This window comes from Hirundo rustica, chromosome 13 (assembly GCF_015227805.2).
Source record: "Hirundo rustica isolate bHirRus1 chromosome 13, bHirRus1.pri.v3, whole genome shotgun sequence".
NCBI classification, from domain to species: domain Eukaryota; kingdom Metazoa; phylum Chordata; class Aves; order Passeriformes; family Hirundinidae; genus Hirundo; species Hirundo rustica.
Genome location: NC_053462.1, coordinates 14,333,789 through 14,358,317, shown reverse-complemented (window position 1 = coordinate 14,358,317; position 24,529 = coordinate 14,333,789). Strand labels below are relative to the sequence as shown.

Genomic DNA, 24,529 nt, shown 5'->3' with positions numbered 1-24,529 from the left:
TTTGGATTATCTGAATACAATAATCCATGGACCACATCAGAGCTGAGTGGCTGCAAAGAAGAATACTAAACAGGGAATGATTTTGTTACGGAATTATGTTTATTAGAGCATTACAGAGACCAGGTCTTTGGTCTTTACTGACATTTTTATTGATGACTCTAAGGAAGGATTAAACAAAAGGACGACAGGCATTCACACAGTGACATAAAGTTGAAAGGGATCACAAACACCAGGGTAAGCTGAAAGATAATGCAAAGGAATCTGGATAGACCAGAAAACTTGGGGCAAAAATACCCCAGTGCAGTGAATCTGAAACCTGGGCAGATTGAAAATTTCATCTCTGCAGATGCCTGTAGGCTTTAAAGGTGATACTCAGGAGGATCATGCCATGGGGTGAAAAGCCTAAAAAGTGCAGTGTGTGGGGAGATGTTCCATGTGAAGCCCTAGAGAGCCAGAAAGGAAACAACAGTCCTTTAGCATTTCTGGCAGGCAGGTCATTTAATAAACATGTCTACCAAGAATCTTCTCTAATAAAACTCGATGTATCATTTCCGTTCAGCGAGCTGGTGTCATGTCTGCAAACTGCACACAGCTTTGTCTCCTCCATGCATTAATTTCCATCCAAATGCCCAGGCAGAGCCTCTATTAGCCACCTCTGTTGACAAGAGTGGATTATTCAGGGAAGCGTAACTAACTCTCTCTTATTTCCCTGAAATCTACACTCCACTCCTCTGCTGGCAGAAGAAAATTGAGAAGTGAAAAATTCTACAGTGCTTCCTTTGCTTTAGGTGTTTGGAGTTGGATTTAAGGAGGGATTCTAGAGACACCAAACAAGGTTTAGGCCTTGGAACCTCTGTGGTGTGCAGGCAGTCTTGAGTTCCCTTAAACCATCTCCCAGCACCTCTTGGTTGGAAGAGAAGGGGGCTAGGATGGGGAGAGGACTCCTAGAGACACTCTCAACTGCAAATGAATCATTGAGCTGTAAGCCCTGGGGACACTGGGCAAAGTTAGCCACTTGGAGCAGCTCTGCTGTGCAAGTGTCCCTGCCATGCTGTGGCATCCTTCCCTTCAGGGCACGATGCCAGCAGCCAGGGAAGGACATTCTGGAGGAGGGGGAGGATGGAGCAGTGCAAGGAACTGAGACAAGAGAATCCGAGGCCAGATTGCTTTAGGTGGCTCCAGAGCACCCAGTGCTGAAGGGCTTGGAGCAGGTGGGAGCAGAGGAATGATGTTTGCCTGTAGGTTCACACCTGGCATTAGCTAAAGCCCTCTTGCCTGTGGAAACGCTGTCTGTGTGATTTCATTGCTCTGTGACCTACAGGCCTGTCCCACCTCGCCTCTGACTGAAGCTGATATGAATCCAGGTGCAGAGCATCCTCTCTCCATCCTCCCCTGGCTGCCCAGTGTGGCTTTACCTCTCTGTGAAATAAAGGTCATTTTGGTGTTGTGCAGGTAGTGAAGGCTTTGAAGAGAGGCTTTGAAGTGCACTATAGAAGTAGACATTATTACTCACTGCCCAGGGATTTGGAGAATGTTTAGTCTGATTAAAAAGGCTTTGCATTCTGCTGGCAGGAAGCATGACATAAAGTGGAAAATTTTTTCTGAGCTGAATTCAAATGAGTTGATTTTTCTATCAGCCCTTTTCCTAGAGAATGGGTATGCTGTTCCCTGCACTGGATGAGGCTTCATGCTATAGCAAGGTTCACTCTACCAGTAAGGATTTGAATTTAGGACTGAAGTTTTAAGGGGTTTGATTTGAAATTAAGTTTATGGTACACTGGAAGACAGTAAGTACATCTGGCTCAGGAGAAGGGCTCATAGGGTTTCTGGTGCTCAGGATTTAGAGGCATGGCAGATCTGGCAGGGACAGGAGATGGAGTAGGGACTAAATTAGCAAATCTTTGTAGCTAGAATCCCAGTGCACCCTTAGGGAAGATTGTATGTTATGTTTGGCTCCAAATACTGCTATCAGACTCCAATTTCATAAACACCACATTCTTTCACAGGTGCTTGGGTTGGGGAAAGAAAACCGGGAGAAACAGGATAGGCTCATGGACTAGACATCTTTCATCTGAACTGCAGTAAACCTATTAGCATCCCACAGGTGAGGAAGGGTTTGTGGCACTCTGCTGATAACAGCACTGACAGCAGATGTTTAGTGCCAGGCAAATTCTTCACAGCCAACCTCATTTGAAGTGCTGCTTCCAAAAATCATCAGCTGTATTTGGGGTGATGCTGAAAATATTTTAAATGGTGTTTCAGGAAGCAAAAACAAGAGATGGGTAGAAATTGCAGCTCACAAAGGCTGGCTTAAGTGACAATTTGTGTGGTAGGAAGCGACATTTATTCAGTTGGTTTGAAGGGAAACAAATATATTTTACACCCACTCCTCTTGTGTCAAAATTTAGTTGAAAAAAAGCAGGTTTGCTGCTGAAGAACTATCAAGACATTTTCTCTTTCTGCTTTGCTTTTTAAAGGGAGTGGAAAGCAGGTGTGAGGTTTTCTCACAGTCATAAGATACCTGAATCTTGTGAGCAGCTCGATTCCTACCCCTGGTGTCTTTCTGATATTTGAGTTAAGAAGATGATAACAAGAAACAGTGAATTTTTGGCAATTTAAGAAATAATCCTTCCTTTCCTGATTGCTTATCTTTTATTTTTGGATCTAGTAAAGTCATAATCCTACAATTTTTTCACTCATCCATAGAGACCCTCCAGCCACACAAAGATAAGGCGTCACAATGCTAAAGTAAAACCAGAGAAATCCTTCTCTGGAAATCGCAACCAAAGCAATCAACCAAAAACTCCACTAACAAACCACAGGGTTCAGCCCTTTTCGAAAGCAACAAACCACAGTGAGAGCTCGGGGATTTCCTGCTGTCAGCACACCTTTTGGCCAGCACGCCCTCCTCCTGATATTCATCTTGCCACGAGACAGTCTTAGGTCTGGTTCACACCAGGGATTTGGAAGCCTGGCTGCAGATGTTAACAGATGTTTTCCTACTTTCCCCAGAGAGTGGGTGCCACTTGCACATCCATAATCCCCTGTGAGCTGATCCCTGTAACAAGATGCCACAAGGATTTAATCTCACAGCTTCCAGGGGAGCTGCTTCACACAGAGAATTATTCCAGGCAACTCAAGATCACTGTCATTCCAGGGAGAAGGCTGGTGCTGGGATGACAGCTGCAGGCTCAGTCAAACCAGGATTACAGTCTGCTGCTGCTGAAAGGGGGATGTGTGGGAGAGTGTGTCTCACCCCTGCTCCCTGCCCTGCTGGGTGTTGGGATTCCTGGGACCTGCAAAGAGATGTTTGGCCGGGTGTGTGACTCCCAACAACTCCCTGTTGTGTAGCCCTCTGGGGTGGTTCATGGTTTACAGAAGAGCACCCAGGAGCAGCAGCTCCAAATCACAGGCACGGTGTGGGACAGGGAGAGTCCATCACCTCCCCAGAGGCACTGCCAGGGTGAGGTGCTCCATGTGAGTGACAGGGCACCTCTGTGCCCTTCAGCCCTTCTGGAGATGGACTGCACCCTCCAGAGGGATGTCTGCTGGGGAGGGCTGCACAGATATCCCGGGCTGCTCTCCCAGCAGCAATGACCACGATGTGTTAGAGCAGCATCCTACAAGGGCTCAGGTGGATTCCCTGCTTCTTCTGCCTCTGCAGAACTTCTAAGACACGGGTAAGTAGGTACTGATGGATAAGCAGCACTATCACAGCACAGATATTTCCCCTTTGAGCAGGTCTGACTTATCTTCCTGCAATGACAAAATAAGTGCCATGTCTGACGATGGTTCAGCTGCACTGGGATATAGTGTAGAGGTTAAATCCGATTCTGTTTATTCCATATTCTGGTCACTTGCAATTCTGGATGGAGTTCTGCTACTTGGCAATCACTTTAACACCATCAGTGAAGCTCTATGCCCATCTGAGGCTGCAAGATTAGCCACTACCACCCCGACGAGTTCATTTCATGCAGCTGAAATGAAGAAAACCAGTCTAAGGACATCATTTGCAAATTATCTTAAAAACAAACAAGCAAACAAAACAAACCCCAAACCCAGGATTGAATTATTTGTCAGTTTCCTTCAGGTTGCTCTTCAGCAAGCCAGCCAGGACAGACTGCATGACCAGCCAGTGAAGCAGTGGGAGGCAAAGTCATAATCGGCTTTTGTGTTCTTTGATTATTGTTATCCAAACTAAACAAAGATTTGTGGTTTACTGCTGTCCTTCCTTTCCCTGTTTTCTTTAGATTAACTGCAGTGCTGCAACGTTGTGTGTATTAGCAATATTGTAGAACCTGCTCAAGAGATAATCTCTGCACCCCAGCTTAATGACTGCACCAACCTCCTTTAAAAGGAATCTGCTGCTTATCATAGACTTAAATTACAAGCTTTTTGCAGCAGTTACACTGCCTTTTAATGTCTGCAAAAAGCCATAAATGTTTTAGAGGGTTATAGAAATAACAGGCTAACGTAATGTGCTAACTAGGAATGTGAAAAGACTTGTCCAAGTATATCTGAAGCTCCTGTTTGCCCTACACCACTGGTCTTTATTTAGCAATAGGACATCTTTGCAGCCCTCGGACCACTCGTGATAGATGAGGCATTGCAGTTTTACTGCACTGCTGGTTGAGGTTATCTAGCAGTAGTCACCGGAAGAATGATTAAATCTTGCAATTACCCTGTGCTCTCTTGTCTGACATCCAAGCTCAAACACCCTCTGATGGAGAGGTGATTGTTCCTTGAATTTATATCTTTGCTAGTAGCCTGGCTTTTTGGTTTTGAGATGTCAGAGATGGGTTCATGGAACACAGATATCTTACCAGCTCCATTTTATTTCCTTCCTTACTGGACCCTGGTCTTTTCCAGAATGTGGATTTCTTCTGCAGCAAATCCTCGGGAATGTAGTTTGCCTCATTTTGTACACATTTCATTTCTCTCACAGAAACACTTATTTATTCTCGCAAATTCAGCCTGCCTAAATCTGACGACTGAGCCAGCTTCAATTCCTTTGCTTATTTCTTCTCTGCACAATTTCTTGCAAATTTCCCCCTATTTTGAGAGCTAAAAATACATCTGGGTGCTGCCTGGAGGCCATCTGAGAGCGCAAAGGAAGGGGCAGCCCGAGCTTCATATGCATTGCTAAGCAGTGCATGAAGAGCCTTCCCCTCAAACAGGGTTGTATCAGGCATCCATAAATACAGAAATCTGCCATTCCCAGAAGCAACTGCATACAGAAACACGCTCGCTCCTTCTATTGAGCCAGCACAGACTCTTCTACAGAAAGTGCAATTGCTACTGAGAGCTCCAACTTGTAATGACACCGAACAGGTGTAAACGGGAAGAAAACTCAGCAGGGAGAAAAACGACACCAACTCCCAGCCCTGCAACCCGCAGAGCCTTCTCCTCCAGGAGCGTGTGTCAGGGATGAAACACGAGCTTCATTGGAAGGGAAAGCAAATACTTTCTGCATTTTTTCACTGTCTGAATTTCCTCTTGATTTCTCAAAGTCGTGTTCTTCTACCAAAGCTCTCGGGAGCGCTGGCTTTCACAGCCGCCACTGCTAAGGGGGAGATGAAACCAAGATGTTGCTTCCTTGTTATCCAAGTGGGACTATTTGTCCTACATACATGGAAAACAGGACTTACTAGGTAAAATCTAAACCCCACAAATTAGTTCAGATCCCCAAAAGATGACTGTTCAGATAAAATGTTTATTACAGAAGGACTGCTAAACTCCCCTTGCTCTCATTTATTAGTGCTGTGTTCAGAACAAACCACATGATGTCATTGAAGAACAGAGTTGCGAAATCCCACATTCCAGACCAGGACCCAGGAATGATTCCCAAATTAGGCAAATGACATGTGAAATATCAGTAAAGCATCTGAGGAGAAAAAAAAAAAATAATAAATCTACAAAAAAGCCAAACCAAAACAAGAAATCCTGAAGCCACTTGAAACAAATTATGCTCTCCAAAACTGTCGTGTTAATGGCTCTTCAACTCCGATATATTCACTCAAACTATGGGAGGTGGTTCTTGTTTTGGAAGTCCTTTTACACGTCTTCCCTCGTCCTACGGGGAAGCACTGCTGTGCCAGAGGGATCTGCCAGAGGCTGGGCAGCAGCTGGCAAACATCTCAGAACAGGAAGGGCCAGCAACAGGGTCAGTGTTTACAAATGATAACTCATGTGAGCGGAGCTCATACCAGTGTTTGGGAAATAGCCTGCACCACCAATCTGACCTCCTGCCCAGATGGAATTTTTACTGATTTATTTATTTATTTATTCCCTGAATAGAAATAAACCAAGGCCCCATGTTGGAAACTGGGAAATTGTACAAAAGTCAGCAAGGAAATAAAGCCGGAACAATGCCCAATTCAGACAGTCTAGGGGCCTTCTGCACAGTGTCCACGTCAAAATTTCCTCACCCCAAAGAACTTCCTGCAAAACACACAAGATGCTTTTATTACCGAGTGGGTGGCATTTGATACAGCATCCCAGTTGGCCAGGGAGGCCAATGAACCAGGCATTATTTCACTGCCAGCTCTCCAGAGGGACACTCCCCGCAGGAATACACCTCTGTCATCTCCTGCACAGCTTGGTCACACATACAATACAGATCATGCCCTGCCGTGCCAGCTGTGACGTGCAGAGTTTAACAGGACAGAAATCAGCTCTTTCATCCTTCCCATTTGTTCCATGTCATTTCAGTGCCAACGTGCCCCTCTCCCCACGTACAATTCTTTAGCAGCAATGAAGCTCTTGCTAATACCGAACACTGAAAGCAGAAGTAAGTTGTGTTTGGCAGTATTGTGGCACAGGCACTTTGCTCCCTCATTTATTCCTCAGGGCCAGGAGTTGGATGATCCTTGTGATCCCCCTTCCAGCCCAGGATGTTCTGTGATTCCTATAATTCTATGATTTATGCTCAGCACTCCAGGAGGGTTTGCAGAACCATGGCTGTGATTTTCTCACATCTTACATTTTTAAAGATGTGAAAGGTCTGTAAATACATTACCCTGGAAGCAGAGCCCTGGTGACCAGTGAAAAGGCAAAAAAAGAACATAAATCTGATGTAGGAATTGTTGATGTAGCAGCTGGGCCATGCTGACCCAGCAGCTCGGGAGGTCTGTGCCCTGTTTGATGGCAGTGTGAACCCTGTGATTGTTTTGCAGCTGGGCTGATGTTGTGTGATATAATTAAAAGAATCACAGAAACAGAGAGTTTTGTGGAGGGGCTCACTATGATCATCGAAGTCCAGCTCCTGGCTCTGCACATGAAACCCCAACTGTCCCATCCTGTGCCCGAGAGCGTTGTCCAAAAGCTGCTTGAGCTCTGTCAGGTGCCGTGACCACTTCTCCGGGCAGCCTGTTCCAGTGTTCAGCACCCTGTTGGTGAAGAACTTTCCCCGATATCCATCCTAAGCCTCCCCTGACCCGGCTCCAGCGGTTCCCTCGGGTGCTGTCGCTGGTCACACAGAGCCGGGACCGGAGCTGCCTCTCCTGGCGAAGCTGCAGCCCGCGGTGAGCTCTGCCCTCGCTCTCCTCTCCTCCCGGCTGATCAACTAAGCGCCCTGAGCCACTCCTCGTATGGCCCCTGCAGACCCCCACCAGCGCAGCCCCCTCGGATCCTCTCTATTAAGAGCTGCTGGTGCTGAGCGAGGGACCAGCGCCGGCCCCGGCAGCGGCGAGGCCGCGGGAAGCTCCGGGGGCGGAGGCGGCGGAGGCTGCGGAGGGCCCGGCCCCATCCCCGGCCGTGCCCGGCCGCGGGGCCCGGCGGCGGGAGGCGGCGCCTCTCGGGGGGGCGGGGGCCGGGCCGGGCCGGCCGGCGCTGCCTTCCGGGGCTCGGCGCGGCTCGGCTGGAGCCGGGGCACCGGAGCGGGCAGGATGCGCCCCGCCGCCGCCCCGCTGCCGCTGCTGGCGGCCTCGCTGCTGCTGCCGCTGCTGCTGCCCGCCGCGCCCGCCGCCCGCGGCAGCCTGGAGCCGGCGGCGGGCAACGGCAGCCGCCCGCCCGCCGCGCCGGGCCCCGGCAACCACAGCGGGGCCCGGCTGAGCCCCGTGCCCGCCGTGCTCCGCGATCTCTCCGCGCTCAAAGCCGCCGTCATCGGGGCCTGCGCGCTCACGGCCGCGCTCATCGCCTGCCTCCTGCTCCGCGTCTTCAGGTGGGGACCGCCCGCGGCAACCCGGGACCCGGCGGGGCAGGATCGGGGGCACCGGCCGAGGGGCCGGAAGCCCCTCCCGTTTTGTTATTATTTATGTATATAATAGGTATCTTACATATAATCGTATATTATATAACCTGCTGCTGATGCGTTCAAAGCCCGGCCTCAAGCGCGGCGTGTGTGGCTGGCCCGGCATCCCCTGGGGAGCCGTGCGGGGCTGCCGGCCTGGCAAGCCCGCGCCTTCCTCCGCTCCTGCAGGAAATCGGGGCACGGGCTGGGCTCCAAGGGGGATTTTCCAGCCTGGGTACTCCCGCTGCGTGGGGCACGGTGGGCGCTGGGGGCTGCAGCGGGCACGGAGCGAAACGCGGGAGACTCCCTTGGAACGTGGGGGAATACGTGGGGCTGGCGGCGGCGGTGGGTCACTGGGGTGGGAGCCCGAGGAACCATGCGCTGCCGGGCCGTGGAGACACAAAGCCCAGCCGGAGATCCAGGCCCAGATGGCGAAGTGTCCCAGCTCAGCGTCCGGCTGCTGGGCAGGGACGGCCGGAAAGAGAAGGGAACAGCTGGCGCTCGGCGGTGGGAAGAGGCCAAGCCGTGGCTCAGGTGGCAGAAGCAGTTAAACAAGTGGAGTCGGCATGTTGTTCCTTGTTCTTTCTTCAGACAGCTCCTTTGTGCGTGGTTGGATGCTCTGCTTCTCTAACTTTGAGCTAATTCCATCTGGGAAGGGCAGCGTTCACGATGGTAATATTTCAAAGCGTGGGCTATAAACCGAAATGATCAGGGCTGATACTTTCTGAAGAAATTGACATTTAACTGTGTTCTACTTAAGTGTGTGCAGCAGCTGGCAAAGGCAATGCAAATAAATGTGCTCGTAAAGTGATGTGGTTTGGGAGAGCCCAATAAAATGTTGAAGAGTTGTTTTTTGGTTTTTTTTAATCAATATGTGTGCTTTGCAGCTGTATAAAGTTGTCACGGACAAACAACAGAATTGGTAGAGGTTATATGAGCTTGAGTTAGGAAGTCTATAACTAAGGCTTTTCACCCTGCACTAAGTTTCTATTCCTAATTCCGTCTGTTCTTGGAGAGTTTATTTTCTTTGCCACAGTTTCTTCTGAGTATAAAGCAATATCTTGTGTCAAGGAGACCTGGCTGAATATTGGTAGCCAAAGAAGACAAACTGATAACCTTTAAAGGCCTTCCCTATACCATTATCAGCAAAACCAGGTCCAGGTTAAAGTCACTTCGGGAAAGATGGATTTATTCTTCCATGCCAAACTCGTCATTATACAGGTGATCAGAGTTAATGCAGCATTAAAGATATGTTAAAATAAACATGCTCTGAGATGTCATGTGTATCTTTGGTAGAACCTGCTGGGGAGCTGGAAAATGAAGCTATTTGCTTCTGAGCATGTTTCTTTATCTGACAGAGCACTTGTTTGTAAACAGTTATCCCAGTCGCAAACGAGAAGAGAATACCAACAGGTATGTTAGTATAGCATCACACTTGTAGCTGACAACACAGATCAGCGGAGATTCTGTTGCTGAAGAGATAAGGGATTTACCCTCAATAAATGTAAAGCTTTTCTCCATCAGAATACAAGCTTTGTTCACACTTAGTCAAAAACATTACGTTTTTTTTTTTTTTTTTTTTCCTGAAGAGTCATGGATTCCTATTAAAGAGATTTTGCTGAAATCCAATCTTTGATTAAACTTTCACTGTGAAATTGTTCTGTGTTGCTGGAAGTAAATTATCCTTTTATATGGGTTATAGGGATGAAATAAACCAGTGATTGGCCACATACTCGTCACAGGCATCTGATTAATGTTTTATACATTTTATTTTTTATATGCATCTCACGTTTACATATTTTTCTGTTGATATTATTTTCCTTTTTTGTTTGAGTAGGAATAGATCTATTTCTCCAGCTTGCAGCTCAGTTCTTAAGGCAACACTCAGAGATTCCTCTTCATTCCTTTTGGAAATGTTACGCTCTGAATTCATCTGATGGTCGTGTGGTTGAGAATGTGGTATCACCCAAAGTGGTCTGAATTTCCTTTCTCTCTGTGGCTTCTGGGGTCTATGAAGGCCAGCCAAGACTTTGCTATTTGTCTGCATGTGGCAAGGTCTAATTTGCTATAGTATTTATTTATTTATTCTTTTTTGTAAGCTCAGTCCTGGGTTTGCTTTCTTTCCTGCACCCGTGGGCTCTGCGTGCTCCCTGCCCAAAACCATTTCCACAACAAACCAAATTCCATGTTATTCTCAGTCAAATAGTTGGGTAGTTTGCATTGCCAAGAAACGCAGTGTCTTGCAACAGCTTGTGGGTGGCTAAACTCACTCTTTGATCCGTGTTTTGGGTTTTGCCTTTTTACCACCGTGGTCTGCCCTGTTTCTCTCCCCTGGTGCAGCTCGGTTCGTTCTACTGCAATGCAATCCTTGGGATCAGCTCGCAGGAAACGCAGTTTTTCAGATGTGGCCAACTGCTGGCAGACCATGTGCCTTCTAGGGAAACCTGATAAGTTACTTCTGCTCCAGTGGGCCAGCTGAGAGCAACCCAAAGTTTTAGTTGCAGAAAACACTGCTCTGTGAGTGTTTGTGTCGTGTCTCGACCTGCCCTTGAACAAACAGAATCCAGGCTGGAAAGGCTGCTGCATATCCAGATTTTTAGTGAAAAGCTACCTGCTTGTTTTTCATCTCATTGTTTTGTTGTTTTTCTTCTTGTTCAGTTTTGATTTCTTCCTCAAATACCACTTCGAGCTTAGTTTTCCAGTAATAGCAAAACTGGTATAAATGAGATTGAGGAGAGAGGTTCAAGCATATGATCATAAGATACAAGACCCTTTGTTCTATGAGCTGGACAGTTGCTCCAGGCCATCCAAGGCTTAACCCCAGAAAGTTTTAATGATTTAAAATTAATTGTATTATAGTTACAGTACTCCAGCAAAGACAAGGCTTCTGCCAGCAACAGGAAAGAAAAACTCAGATTAAATTACTTTAAATGGAGGAGAAATAAAAAACTCAAATCAACCAAACACCCAGCTCCAAAACATGTATCTGTGACCTATGTTGAAAGCCATGGGCAGGCGGCTGCATTGATCACGGAATCATAGAATCACGGTTGGGGTTCAAAGGGACCTCAAAGATCACCTCATTTCAACCCCCCTGTGTGGGCAGGGACACTTTGCACTATCCCAGGTTGCTCCAAGCCCCATCCAGCCTGGCCTTGAACACTTCCAGAGGTGGGGCAGCCACAGATTTTCTTGGCAGCCTGTGCCAGGGCCTCACCACCACCTTCACAGTAAAGAATTTCTCCCTAATACCTAATTTAAACCTGCTGTCTTTTAGTTGGAATGCATTCCTCCTTGTCCTGTCACTGCATGCCCCATCTCCAGAAAACACACGAGGACTTGGCTTTGTGCTTCAGCTTTGTTGTATACAGCACCATCCAGAGAGCAGAGATACCCAGAGAGATCAACAGTAATGAAATATTGCTGATTTAATTCATCAGCTGGTAGGAAGCCTGGAGTTTCCTGAGGTTTATAGTTCCATTTTTTTTTTTTTTTTTTTTTAACTGCTAAGGGAGTCCATTAACAGGAAATAAACTGGACCTAATTCCATTCTGCATATAACATTGCTGCAGCTGTAGGAGGGACCGGCTTAATCAGACTTCTAGTAAGCACTCTAGTTAGAAGGGAAAAGGGGTTATTTTAGTTGTTTGGGTTTTTTTTTTCTTTCCAGGGGATGGTCTCCTCCCTCTCCATCTCTTAGCAGGAGGTAAGAATTGCAGAGACCTCTCTCTCTGGGTCAGGAAAAGAATAATCTTTGAATGTCAGGGTTGTGGACTAAAATAGATTAGAGGCGTAAATAATACAATGAAGCAGTGAGTTGATTCGAGCACTTAGCCCACCACATGATGCCTCAGAAAGGAGGATGAAGTGCTGCATATGACTGGTGCTTGATCAAAATAGCCCCCGGTCAAAGTACAGACACAAAGTCAGCGTTCTGCTCTCTGTGAGCTGTCCTTCCCTGCCATCTGAAGAGGGATGTACATCTGATTTCGAGTGAACCAGGCAGATCCTGGTGTGGTGCGTGGTGCCTCAGCACTGGGTCTGCAGTGAAAGGTTAATGTCCCTGCCCACTGTTAACCTGGGTTTTCTTTCCTCATAATTCTGGGAAGGACCTGTAGCATTACCTCCTAATTACAGGGGGTGGCTGAATCAGCAGAAGCAACAGGATTTTTTTAAGTGGAAGATGGTTTTCTGTGCTAACTACCCAGAACCACTTCTACCCTGGCTAAACCACTGGGGGAGTGCATTGTCATTGTGCAAGGGGCACACTCAGGCCACAGCTTCCAGCATGCTTCTTGTTTGCTTTTAAAAAAAAAAAACAAAAACAAAAAAAAAAAAAAACCACAAAATGAATGTGGCTGGAAAGGAGATGGCGAGGTCTGATGTGTCCTGATCCTGTCCAGGAGGTCTCCAAAGTTCATGAAACATTAGGATTCTGTAGTTCCTGCCCTGTGCTGCTCTGCTGGCTCTGCTGCCTGGTCCCACCTGCTGAATAAAGTGCTTTTCCTTTTTTTGCTGTCGCTGCTGATGGTTACAGGGATCCCACTGAGGTTCAGGAGTTTTATGTGAAACGGTTTCCTCACAGGCAGCCTTATTCAGTGTGCATGTAGAGAAACTCCCAAGGCTTTCCTGCAAAGTTAGCTCGGGTAATTCTTCTGGTATTTATGAAGCCTGAGGGAGTTGTGCAAATGAGCAAATGGCCTGCTGGAAAGCAGATTAATGACAAATTAGCTAGATAATCTGGGGTGGAATGGATTGAGAAAGAGGTGGTGAGGAAAGACTTTTTTGCCTTATCAATGGCAAACAACTGGTTGTAGCAGCTTAGCCAAAAACCAGCAACAAAATGAGCTTCCTCCCTATCCTAGATGAGCACCATCATTAAATGAGGTTCTGGGGATTAGTAGGTCACTGTACAGTGAGTTCTGCTCCAGGTCCTCTTGAAAGTGTAGCCCAAATAGACTAATTAATGGCTGAAGGCAAAAGGATTCTAGTTTCCCATTTCTAAAAATATCTGTTCTGCAGTAATTTCTTCAACCACTCCATTATTAACAGTTTTAAGATGAACTCTGTGGAATAAGTGACATTTTCTAATGAAGGGAATGAGGGAAGAGGGGTCTCAGTAAAGTGGGGCTGATACTTGGGTAGGATCTTAAACGGAACCCATGGGAACCCCCTGAAGCTTGTATGTGAGTGCAAACTGGTTGTTTGCAAACGCTGTGCTTGGTTAGTTCTGACAGGTCAGTCTTGGTCTATGTTTAGGCTTCCCAGCATGAGTAAATATTTCTTGTAAAAACAGTGGTTTACTTGCAAGAGGAAACCTCCCTGCATCACTTTGCCGCTAGTTTTTATCAGGGAAGCAGAGTAACCGAGAAGTGGTTTCAAAAGGATTTTCAAGTGTTTGGGTTAAGAGCCCTAATGTACTGGATATAAAATTGCTTGTTTCAACAACAGCAGTGAAAGAACAAACCGCACCGTGCTCGGCGTGACACAGCAGCACAGATAGCTCTAAAGATTAGACCAGGAGGTGACTTTCTCCTCACTCCTGATGCAACCTCAGCCTTCAGAACAGGGGGGAAAGGCAAACTGCTTCATCCCAAGGGCTGGGACCTGTTTGTTCAGCCTTGGACTACTGCCCAAAAGCAGTGCTTGGCAGAGGTACTGAGATTTTCACATCAGAGCTGGTCACCGATTTAAATTTCCTTAGCTTTAAACTTCGAAGGGACCACTGTGATGGAGATGCACACCCACAGCTGGAGTCCCAGTGTGTCTGCAGTGCTCACACTCCAGCTCTTGTTGCTGTGTAACTCTTAAAGATTTCTTGAGGCAAAAGCTGTGCTTTTGAATCCGGCACACCTCGCATGACGTGCCAGAACAAGGCTTCTTGATAGTGAGAAGAGCGCCTGGGACGTGCTGGCTGCTCAGAACACTAGCTGTGACTACCAAAAATCTGCTGGGCTGCTTGCTTGTGCCTGCACCAGCTCCCTTGTCATGCTTGGCAGGTAGCAGTTTTGTTTGCTGAAAGGTGTAGGAGAAAGTTCTGCATTTTGTTAACCAGAATCATCCACTTTTCTCCCTGAAGGCTGGCTGAGTACACATCAGCACGTTCTTGAATGTATAATCACAAAAATGCATTCATGCATGAGCAGTGTGACCTTCCTAGTATGCATGAAAACAGTAGGTGAGAAAAAAAACCCCAACAGACCCATGCAATTCAAGCTAGAGGCAGAGAATAAGTTGAAAAGCCACACACCAAGTGTTTGTTAATTGAAAGTAAGTGTTAGAAAATGGATCTCTCAAAACTGTGGGATGTGCAGGTGTGTGAGCATCTCCATTTCCAAAGGAAGGTGAGGCTGGCATCTGTGGGAGGAGAGGTGGTAGGTACAGTTAGCTTTGCACAAGTTGATTATTTTTCATAGCACCGAATGGAATATGGAAAATCTACACAGATGGAGCCTGAAACTACTTCAGATGAGACTCAGGGTTGTTTCTGTGGGAGTCCTGCGCTTGGCCTGACTGCAAGGAAAGCGAGCAGGCAATTTGTACCCAGACAGCATCACCTCCTTGCTCCTAATCCTGCCTAGAACATTCCCAAGGCTCAGCAGGGCTTAACCTGTGCTTTCTCATCTGAACATGTTCACTAAACCAGTGGCTACTTCAGCTGATTAAGCCCATGTCTCACTTATTGAGTGTGGCAGCAGGAGCACGTGGTGGCTGCGGCGCTCGTGTGCCTGCCCTGGGTGCCAGAGCATCTCTGGTTTGTCAGCAGTGGAAAGACTGACGTTGATCTGGATTGCAGCTGACGAGAAACTGCTCCACACACGGGCACCAACAGTGGAAAGGCAGCAGGAGGGGACAGAGGCTGGTTCTGCAGCATTCCTGTTAGGGGGGTCTGAATCCAACAGAGTCAGGGCTGGTGGAACAGCTTCAGCCTCTCCAAGGAATACTGTATAAAGGCAGTGTTTCCCACCTCTGTGTTCCAGGTCTGGCAAGAGGATTAAGAAGACCAGGAAGTACGACATCATCACCACCCCGGCCGAGCGGGTAGAAATGGCTCCTCTGAACGAAGAAGACGACGAGGATGAAGACTCAACAGTGTTTGATGTGAAATACAGGTACTGCTGCCATCCATCCCCTTAGACTTTCTCACTGAGCTCTTGTTAGTGAAGACAGCTCTTTTTTTTTCTCTGCAGGGCTAACTTGGCAGGCATGAGGCAGTCACAGTCTCCCCTCTTTGCCCCAAGCATTATCTCTTTCCTTTACACTGCTCAGCCTATTCCCAGCACACATGGCTCTGTCCTCCCCTGCTCCTGCAATAACCCTGTCACTACCCCAGGCTGTCTGCACTCCTCTTTCCCCTGCAGAGCAGCACAGCGGGATACACGTGTCCCAAATAGCTGGCAGGGTTTGACAGACTGAACTTCCCCTCTCGGGCAGCTGCTGGCAGTTGTTCTGTGTGCTCACACTGGATGGAGGGCTGTGGATCAAGGGTCGTGGATCCAGGGCTTCTTTCCCAGGAACTGCTGTTGCTGTGAGCCTGGGAGGGAAATCAGAATGAATCTCCACAAGATTCGTACCAGAGTGCTCCTGTGTTGGTCTATGACACAGAGAGGACTGTGGGCCCTAACCAATGCTGTTAGCAGTTCTGCCTTAGCAACAAACTTTCCTTAAATATGTCTGTCTTTTTGAGATGTAAGTGGTGTGACAGCCCAAAACTTCTGCTGCCTATTCTGGGCCTGAAGATTTATGGCAAGAACTCAGCACATAAAGATGCTGCTTGTTGATTTATGGCATCAGGGTATCTGCATCTCTTATTTTTATTTGCATCAAGCCATCCACACTATTCGAGTTGTGTGCTAATCCAGATAAGGCCTACTCTAAAATCTGTCCTACTTTGGCTGAAATAAGCTCTCCTAATTATAAAAATGCAGATCTTGACAACTTCTAACTGGAGATTTTACAGACTTTACTCCCATTGCCCATCTCCTAACTTTGGAAAAGGGGGAACACCACATCTGCTCTGAGCACATGTGTGCCAACATCTGAACCACACACCACCATATGTTCCACTGGTTGTTTCTCAAATCACTGCATTACTTCTCTATAAAAATCAGGAAATAGTTGGGAGCCTTGAAACAATGAGGGGTGTGAGTCAAGCCTTTATGTGTAAACAATTAGTTCTTGGCTTAGAAGACTCCTATCAGCCCTTACCTGACTTTTGCTGTTCCCTGTAGCTGCCCTGGTTTTGCTCTAATAATTTCAGCTTGTGCAGTTTGTGCGTTGTGGTTGAGCTTTGTTAAACCCAGAGTGCAGAGATCTGAGTCGCCGTGGCCTGATTAAGCAGCCACCATGTCCCACCCTTTTCCTTTTAACTCCATGCTTTCTCTGTGAACTTTTGGAAATGGGATCTGAGGGGTTTTTCCCCAAAGAATGAGAACAGAAGAATCTCAGTCATTGTGCTTCAGGACAGGGTGTCTAATACTGAAACAGTGGATGAACAAAGAGCGCTTGCTGGAGACCATTTGTCTCTTGAGAGCTGTGTTCATGTTACCTGACGTTGCTTACCCTGGAGCAGGAACTCTGCCACTATCACTGAAGCTACTGGCTCATCCTGGGTCCCTGTTCTTGGCCAGCCAGTCCTCTTTTCAGCTGTGGGAATTCCTCCTTTCTGCCACAGTGTGACAGCTATTAAATTGCACATTTTCTGCAGTCCTTGCTGTTTCAGGCTTGCTTTTGTTTGGCTCAAACAGAGCTACTCAGTTCAGAGGGGAAGATCATCTTACAGACAGCCCTTTAGCAGGGCTGATTTTGGGAAAGCTTCTTTGAGGATACATTTGGTGTGGAAGGTGTCAAGCTTTCTGGTTCCTTTGTGCATCTTGGAGAGTATACCCAAACAGTTCACAAATCCTGTCACCAGTAAAAAGCCTCCTTTGCAAATTGGAGTTGCTGAGTTTGACGATTGACAACCCCATTAAACTAGTCAGGACATTTTTCAAAGGTGCTTGTGTTCAGATGGGAAGAGAGGGATAGAGCTGCAAAAGGGCAGCTCAGACTTGCCCACAGGGAGTCAGAGAACAAACTTCTAACAGGTCTCCTTCTGGGGTATCTGCCCCAGTCCTCCCCTCCTGCCCAAGCTGGTTTTCATGGTGTGAGAGGCTCTGAGCTGGTTTGAGATCCCCTCCCGTCGCTGAAAGGTCCGTGCTGGCACTTGTGTCTGTATTTGGGGGAGTAGTTGAGATTCTGTGCTCTGTCCCCATGTAATGCAAACAGCTCTCTAATTAAAAGGCATATGGTGTGGAGCAGCCACAGGGGAGAAGCAACATTTACCTCTCCGATTGGTTCTCGTGCAGTTAATTTTCTTTCCTTTAATGCTTTGTCCTTGTGCGGATTTGTTTCCAGTCTTACACGAGGCATCAAAGAACAGCGGACAGTGTAAATTGGGCTATTGGATGAAGGTCGTTGCTATTTTTTTTTCCATTTTTTTTCAGGAGGCTTTAAGGTTTTAGGCTCCCAGTAGATTCCCCCATGGCTTCCCTTGGGCAGTGGAGCAAGAAGAAATAACCACCTTCCTCCAGTAAGGCAGACTAATGAGACCACTTCAAAATCTTACCAAACACAGACCTTTCTGTGGATGCAAAAGCCACCCACTGCTGCCTCTGTGGAATGTGTGCTGGATCAGATCCCCTCTTTGCAACCAGTAGCAGGGAAGCAGCTCTGTCAAAGGCCTCTAATCCTGCAGGCACAATTTCTATGTGAAAAGAGGCAAAAAGTATAAAAGATTGTCACAGAGTAATAGTACCAGATCATTTGGACATTGATACCTCCTTAAAAAGCTTATTGGAAACCACTGTTTTAATATGTGTGCTTCTGTATGTATTTGCTCTGGTGTTGAGGGAGGCATTTGGATAAAAAGTTGAGGAATTGTTCTGAAATTAGTATAGAGCTACGCAAAGAAAGCACACAGAGCAGTGGAAAGAGTGTTTTTTTCTTGGTCACCAATTCAATCTGTGCTGAAGGCCGAAAAGCATTCTTGTCCAGTTGATTCCTGGACCATATGAACTATATTGGTCATAATTTCGCAGATGTCAGGGTTTTTTTCAAGTTTTATGATGGGATTTGCTGCACATCTTCAAAAACGAGTTATTGGAAAGCTAAATCCCATCCTCCATATGTGCTTTTTCTCATCCCACAAATAGAGTTTGATTTGAAGATTTCCCTCTCCTCTTTGCTCCTTTAGCACTTTCTTTCAGGACGGCAAGGGGAATTTGCAGGGGTTCTGTGATCTCTGTGATTGAGCTAAGCCATTGATTCATCTGGCATTTGGCACTCAGGGATACTTGAGTAGAGAGCAGTGAAGTAAAGTGGGTTACAGACAAATGTCCCCAACAAACTGGTGTCCATCCCCCACCACAGAGCACTCTGTGGGTTGTTTTGTGTAATAAGAGAAAAGACATTAAAACAGCTGCAAAAAGAACCAGTTTCTGAAAAGGTAAATAAAATTGTTAGCTTGTTAAGCTTATTAACTCTAGCGAGACTCATTGGGGGATTTCTTGTCAGCTTCAATAGGAAGCTGAAAACAAGTTCTGAATAAATTCCGTGGTGCCTTGCACATGAAAGGCTTTGAAAGCACTTCAGTAATCTGGGATATCAGCAGTGACTCCTCTCCCTGCTGACTTGCAGCTGTTGGAGGCAGCGAGTTCTGCTCTTGCTTCGCTTGCTGAGCCCAGCTGGGGGAATTTCACAACTGTCCAGGGCGATGCGTGCCATGCGACAGCCCAGAGCTGGGGAAAGAACTTGGAATTTAAATGCTAGTCCTGATGTCAGGCTCCTAAATAAATACTGATAAAAAGTTTTTCTTGGGGCAGATTGAAGCCTCTGTCCTTCCTGTCGGCTGAGTGAAATTCCTCAGTTTGTTTTCCCTATGGATTGTCATTTTTCCTCTAACAGCAGCGGCACCAGCAGAACACAGAAGCAGTTCAGGAATGCGTCTTCCAAAGTGCTCTCGAAAGGAGAAAGATTTATGTGTAAGGAGCAGTGGCAGGCTGAGGGAAGAGGACAGGAATATTTATTCAAGCATTGTGAGTCTAAAGGGCTTTTGAGAGCTTGCAGGATGTTTGAGAGGAAAGATGCACCACATGTAAGGGCTGGATTCTGGACTCATCCCTTTTTCAGGCACTGATAGCACTGAACTGTAGAGAGACATCTTCAGCACAGTTGCAGGGCTCAGCCTTTGATAATACTCGAGTTTTGGGAGTCTCTGTAAAATATGGATTACACTATTGGTGCCTTCTCTAGGACTACATCCTTCCCAGATCCTGACTGCATGTGCAGGTATGAATGGAGCATGGAATTGTTCTGTTTGTTACTGCGAGGTGTTCACTCTCAAGGGAGCAGCTCTAATAGATTTTTTTTCCAGTGAGAGCTGCAGGCAATTCTGGATGATGCTAGGTGAATTGTAGGGGTTTATAGCAGCTTATTTTTTTTTTCCCCAGCAGGCAGCAGTGACAAGTTGTGTGTAAATGGACGGGTATCATTTATCCTCATCTGAAGGGAGTGCAAATCACCAACATAGGCAGCAGCTCACTGTAAATACAACAGATTGCCAAAGCTTTGGTGCTGCTGTTAAGGATTTCCCATAGGCCCACAGCAGGGGAGAAAAAGAGACAGTCAAAAAGCAATTTTTGCTGGGTTTTGAAGGCCAGTTCTTTCCTGATGCTACTGTGACAGTTGTGGCAGAGCACACCGTGTTCTGCTGCTCTTGCTGTCCTATGGGAGGGCTCTCACCCCCTTCCTGGAGTGTAACAAGTTCCTATTAAGATTTTTTTTTTGAACCCTGAAGCAGTTAAAGCAGTAGGGTGTCAGGAGCAGCATCCATAGCAAAGAGGATGGTCCCTGTGTGTTGATGGGTAAGGAGCGCACTGGTGTGTTAAAGCTCTGAGGTGCAGAATGTGGTTTCATGTGCCTCCCTGTGCACATTCCCTCCTCTGCTCTGCACAGTGACTGGCCACAGGATCTTCCAGAGTCTGGCCTTTCTCTCATCTAACTCTGCTTTTCTCCTCCCTTGGTATCTCTTCTCCTGGCATGGCAGGAGACTGCTGGAATTAGTAGCAATCCCAGTGAATGATGCTGCCTTCTCCTTTGTGGACATTGGGGATTTTTTTTCCTACTTCACACGTGGGTTCTCATCTCTGCCTGTGAGTAATTTTAATTGCAAATCTCCAGCTGTGCTAATTCTTCTGCTTTCCAGGTAAAGCAGCTCCGTGGAGCGTCGGTGCCCTGCAAGACATCATTCTGCTGTCGAGGGACCTGCTGAACCCATAACTGTGAAAGGGGAGGCTTTCATCTCTGCAGCATTACAACCAAACCAAGCCTCACCGCCTCGAGGTGCTGTTTGTACAGCAGGCTGTGGATCTTCTGACTAAAACAACACCATTTGGTTCCCTGGTGTCCCGACTCCTGCGTTGGAATGACCAGAGTTCCTCTTTGCAAACTGGGCTCTCTCGCTTTAGGAGGGCTGCATTGTCACCAAACCATGACAAAGTGCAGCTCCTTACAGTCTAAATAAGTTTTGCAGAAGGAGGAAGACAAGGAAGATTAAACCAAGCTGCCCCAGGGACTTATTTTCTAAAATCCTGATTCAACGCTTTGGTCACTGTTAAACTTCGGTCATTGTTAAACGGATCGTGTGTTTAAAAAAAAAATCAAGAAGTATTTTTGGGCCTTACAGAGGTGACTTAGGACTTAAGATGGTAAAATTGTAAGCCATGCTGAAATGCCACACTATGTTTGGTGTAGGGGTTTGGGTGGGAAGGGGTTGGGAGGTTGACTCATGTAGGAAAATTTCTTGACTTGCTACTGATCTTTTTTTTTTTTAACAACAATTGCACTAAGTTTTCATGATGACACTCTCATTGTCCCAAGGAGCTCTGATCAGATCAACTTCAGTAAGTGAGACCACAGGGAAATAGGAAGAATCAGGCATGCTCTAAACTACAACAATCTTGGATTAAAGAAGATATATTTTTGTAATTTTCTGCCCTTCCACTGGGAATAAAACCAGTGTTTTGTACTGTCCTGTGCTGACTGTAACTTGTCTACAATTCATTACCTTTTTCTAAGCAAAGTAAGTCTTCATGTGGAATGATTGGATTGCAGAGAGAACATGTTTTATTTTTCATGGAAGCTTCATGTAAGTGATCTTATTCTCTGTCAAACTGGAAGTTTTCCCTTACTACCTGCTCGACAAAGCTCATTTAACTCAAGGACTCATTTTTAGCCGTTGCTCCCTGCTGTGCTTTGTGCTGCAGAGGTCAGAGCTGTGGGATGACACTGTGGGAATTAGGTTGCTGCATCTGGAAAGGTCGGGTTTGGGAGACCACAGGCATCCAGGCATTCCAGGCCAGCAGTAGAAAGGGCAAACCTAACTGGGTTAGTTTCTTTACTTTGTGGTTTTCCTTTAGAGTAACCACAGATGAAGTTCAGACTTTACTGTTTAATGCACTCCTTAACACCTTCTATTTTGGGGTTTTAAGCTGGCTGGAACCTTGCTTTTCTTGGGGAGCACATATTTTCCAGTGGTTTTAGAATTGTCCCACTGTTTGCTTGACCCTCTCCCAGCCTTTCAGTTGCAATCCCTCAAGGAGACTGCAGTTTCTGGCAGAGCACCAGCCTTGCAGCAGGCTGCCACTTTAGGGACTTTTATCTTTTTTTTTTAAAGCCCTATTGAGATTTGAGGCTTGTTGAGAAACCAAACTGCTTTGTCATGACACCACGGCCTGTGCCAGTTCTGTGTGGTTCCCCTTGGCCCTTCAGTGAGTAAAAGGAGGTTAAGGGGGATTTTTTTTTTTCCCTTTCCAGCAGCCTTGTGCATTCATCCCAGCAGCTGCCATACCCCAGCTTGCTTTCCCTAGCTGTGACTCAGCAAAGGCTTTGCAGACAGCCAACTCAGCCTGGATGGAAAAATCCCAAAGCAGACTGTTGTGTTAATGTTAGTCATCAAGGCAATATCAAATGCTCTGTTATTTTCATTCATGGAATAGTTTGAGTCATTCTGTGCCACTGTTACCAAGCAATATTTGACTTGTCAGCTGTGAGGTGAGGATGGGCTGGGCAGGTTGTTCTGGCTGGTAGGAACCACAGGGAGCAGAGAGAGGAGCAGTGCTGCAGGTTGAGGTGAGGTCTGGAGCTTTTTCTCCAGCTCCGTAAAACAGGTTTCAGGCTCTAGGCTGGAAGCTCCAGAAGGAAATTCTGAGTTTCTTCAGGGCTGCAAGACTTTGAAGGCTGGGAATTGAATGTTTTGGGCAGACCAAGGCCTTTTGAAGTCAGAGAAGTGGCAATGCTGAGAGGAGAGAGGGAGGTTAAAAGCCTCTGTTGGCATTTGCGGAAGGAGGGGACGGGATGAGGTGGCTGCCCTGTCTGTGCAGGCACCATGGCAACGTGTTCATGCCCACTCTCCTGCCACGCTCATTAAACTGAGCATCAGGCACTCTCAGAGTGGGGGACAGGGAGTGAAACCACCTCTTTTCACAAAAGAAAGGCAAGACCAAGTTATGTAGGAGAGAGAGGAGAAGAAAAGATGTATGAAGGGCACTTCTCCCTTCTGAGGGCAAGTCAGTTCCTAAATCAGTTTTTCCAGCAGCTTCAGGTCACTTGCTGAGTTAGGCTGGCAAAGGCCTTCTGCTCCCCTTGTAGCTTAAAAAACAAAACAAAACAAACAAACAAACAAACAAATTCCACTCTTTTCACAACATGGCCAAATCTCAATGGTGGACAGGGACCATATATTTGAGATGTTGATGATGGAGGTGCTCAACAGCAGCTGGGATTTCCTGGCTTCTTGGGGAAGTCCCAAACTGTGTGCCATAAGCTGAAAAGTGCTTACAGGGAAGCAGCAGCTGCTTGGTGGAAGTAGAAGGTCAACCTGACCAGTTGCTCGTGGTCATGAAAATAATTCAAATGCTCCATCTGATACTCAGTTGCTGGTGCAAATGTGAGGCAATGTTTACCTCTACAAAACTTGCTGTATGTGATTTAAAGTGTCTGGTTAAATATTCTATAGCTATATTTAGTTAAGATTTTAAGAGCACTTGACGTGACTCATCTAATAGTATATATATATGAATATTTTTTTAATTGTAGAAATCAGTTTAAAACATAGCTTTAATAATTTGAACTGTTTGGTTCAGGTAGTTCTAGGAGTTCATCAGAGAAGAAATAGCCATTAACCACTACATGAGTTTTTTACCTTAACGTTCTGTGTATCTTACACTGCAGATTTAATCTGATTGTTACTGTAACGTGTCTTAGTATCTGCTGCTATTTTGTGTTGCGTAGTCAAACTTGCTTTGTTCAAGAGCATTTCAAAAGGCATATTTTTTTGTTACAGAAAATGAAAACAGAAATGTTATTACAGCTGTCTGCCTGTAGCTCACTTACTGCTTACAGAATCCACCAACTCCTGGCTGAGGCAAGCAGAGTATGTGAGTCAGAGGCTTTTCCCTTTCTGCGTGTGGAGGGAAAACCCTGCACAGAATTGCAGCTGCTTTACTCCAGCCACAGCCCTGTCACCAGAGATTCCACTTGAGCCAGAAATCAGTGTGCCATGCTTACCTGCAGAGCTAAGTACGCAGAGAGTTTTGTATTTGCATTTTTCCCCCCTTTTGTACTCTGGAAGCTGCAGAGATGACTGCAAACACTTGTTTAGCACACTGACTTTGTGATCCCCTAGTGTTTATCTTAAGGCCAAACTTACTTGTAAGAGTCTACAGGCACTAATGAAGCTTGAACACATAGACACTAATTAACTCTAACACTTGGTTTGTAACTGTTCCCTCTAATTCCGTGTACGTGGTGTAATCTCTGCAGGGTGATGGGCTGTGGTTTTTGTTAAAGATTTCCCCTTGTTAGATGAGTTTCTGCTGCTGCAGTTTGTGTGTGAGGAGGTATCAGGACCATGTGTTCAGTTTTGTGCAATTGCTTTGAAGTTTTTTTTAAAGAATTTGTCATTGTGACCAAAGCTTCTTTTTTAAGGAAAAATTGGTTGCATTTGAATGGACTTCATGTGTTTCAGTAGAAACTGCCATCATTAAAAATGTTCTTGAAATCCCTGTGCTGTATGTTATGTTTAAGGCAGAGATGGGAAAGGGATGTTGCTTTTTGGAGTGAGGTGGATGTCAGAACACCCGTGTGCCTCATTATGAGAGGGCTGCAAGTCCCTTTGTCCTGTGACTGAACCGGAGCCTGACAAGGGAGAAAACTGCTTTTAGCAGCATGGTAGAGGAATATTTTTAATCACACAAGGTT

At 46.4% G+C, this 24,529-nt stretch overlaps 1 protein-coding gene across 1 annotated transcript; it reads left to right on the top strand.

Moving 5' to 3' along the window:
* The first annotated feature begins 7,886 nt into the window (after window positions 1-7,886).
* FAM174B (family with sequence similarity 174 member B) lies at window positions 7,887-24,326 on the top strand. The gene is made up of 3 exons (XM_040077616.2): window positions 7,887-8,161; window positions 15,211-15,342; window positions 20,475-24,326. Exons 1-3 carry the CDS (start codon window positions 7,887-7,889, stop codon window positions 20,476-20,478), a joined length of 411 nt encoding a protein of 136 aa, XP_039933550.1. The 3' UTR covers window positions 20,479-24,326.
* The last annotated feature ends 203 nt before the right edge of the window (window positions 24,327-24,529 follow it).

What these genes read in the sequence shown, in the direction of transcription:
- FAM174B (XM_040077616.2), top strand. Translation starts at nt 7,887, where the DNA reads ATGCGCCCCGCCGCCGCCCCGCTGCCGCTGCTGGCGGCCTCGCTGCTG. An exon ending in CTCCTGCTCCGCGTCTTCAG is followed by an intron (nt 8,162 to 15,210) that starts GTGGGGACCGCC and finishes TCTGTGTTCCAG; the next exon opens with GTCTGGCAAGAGGATTAAGA.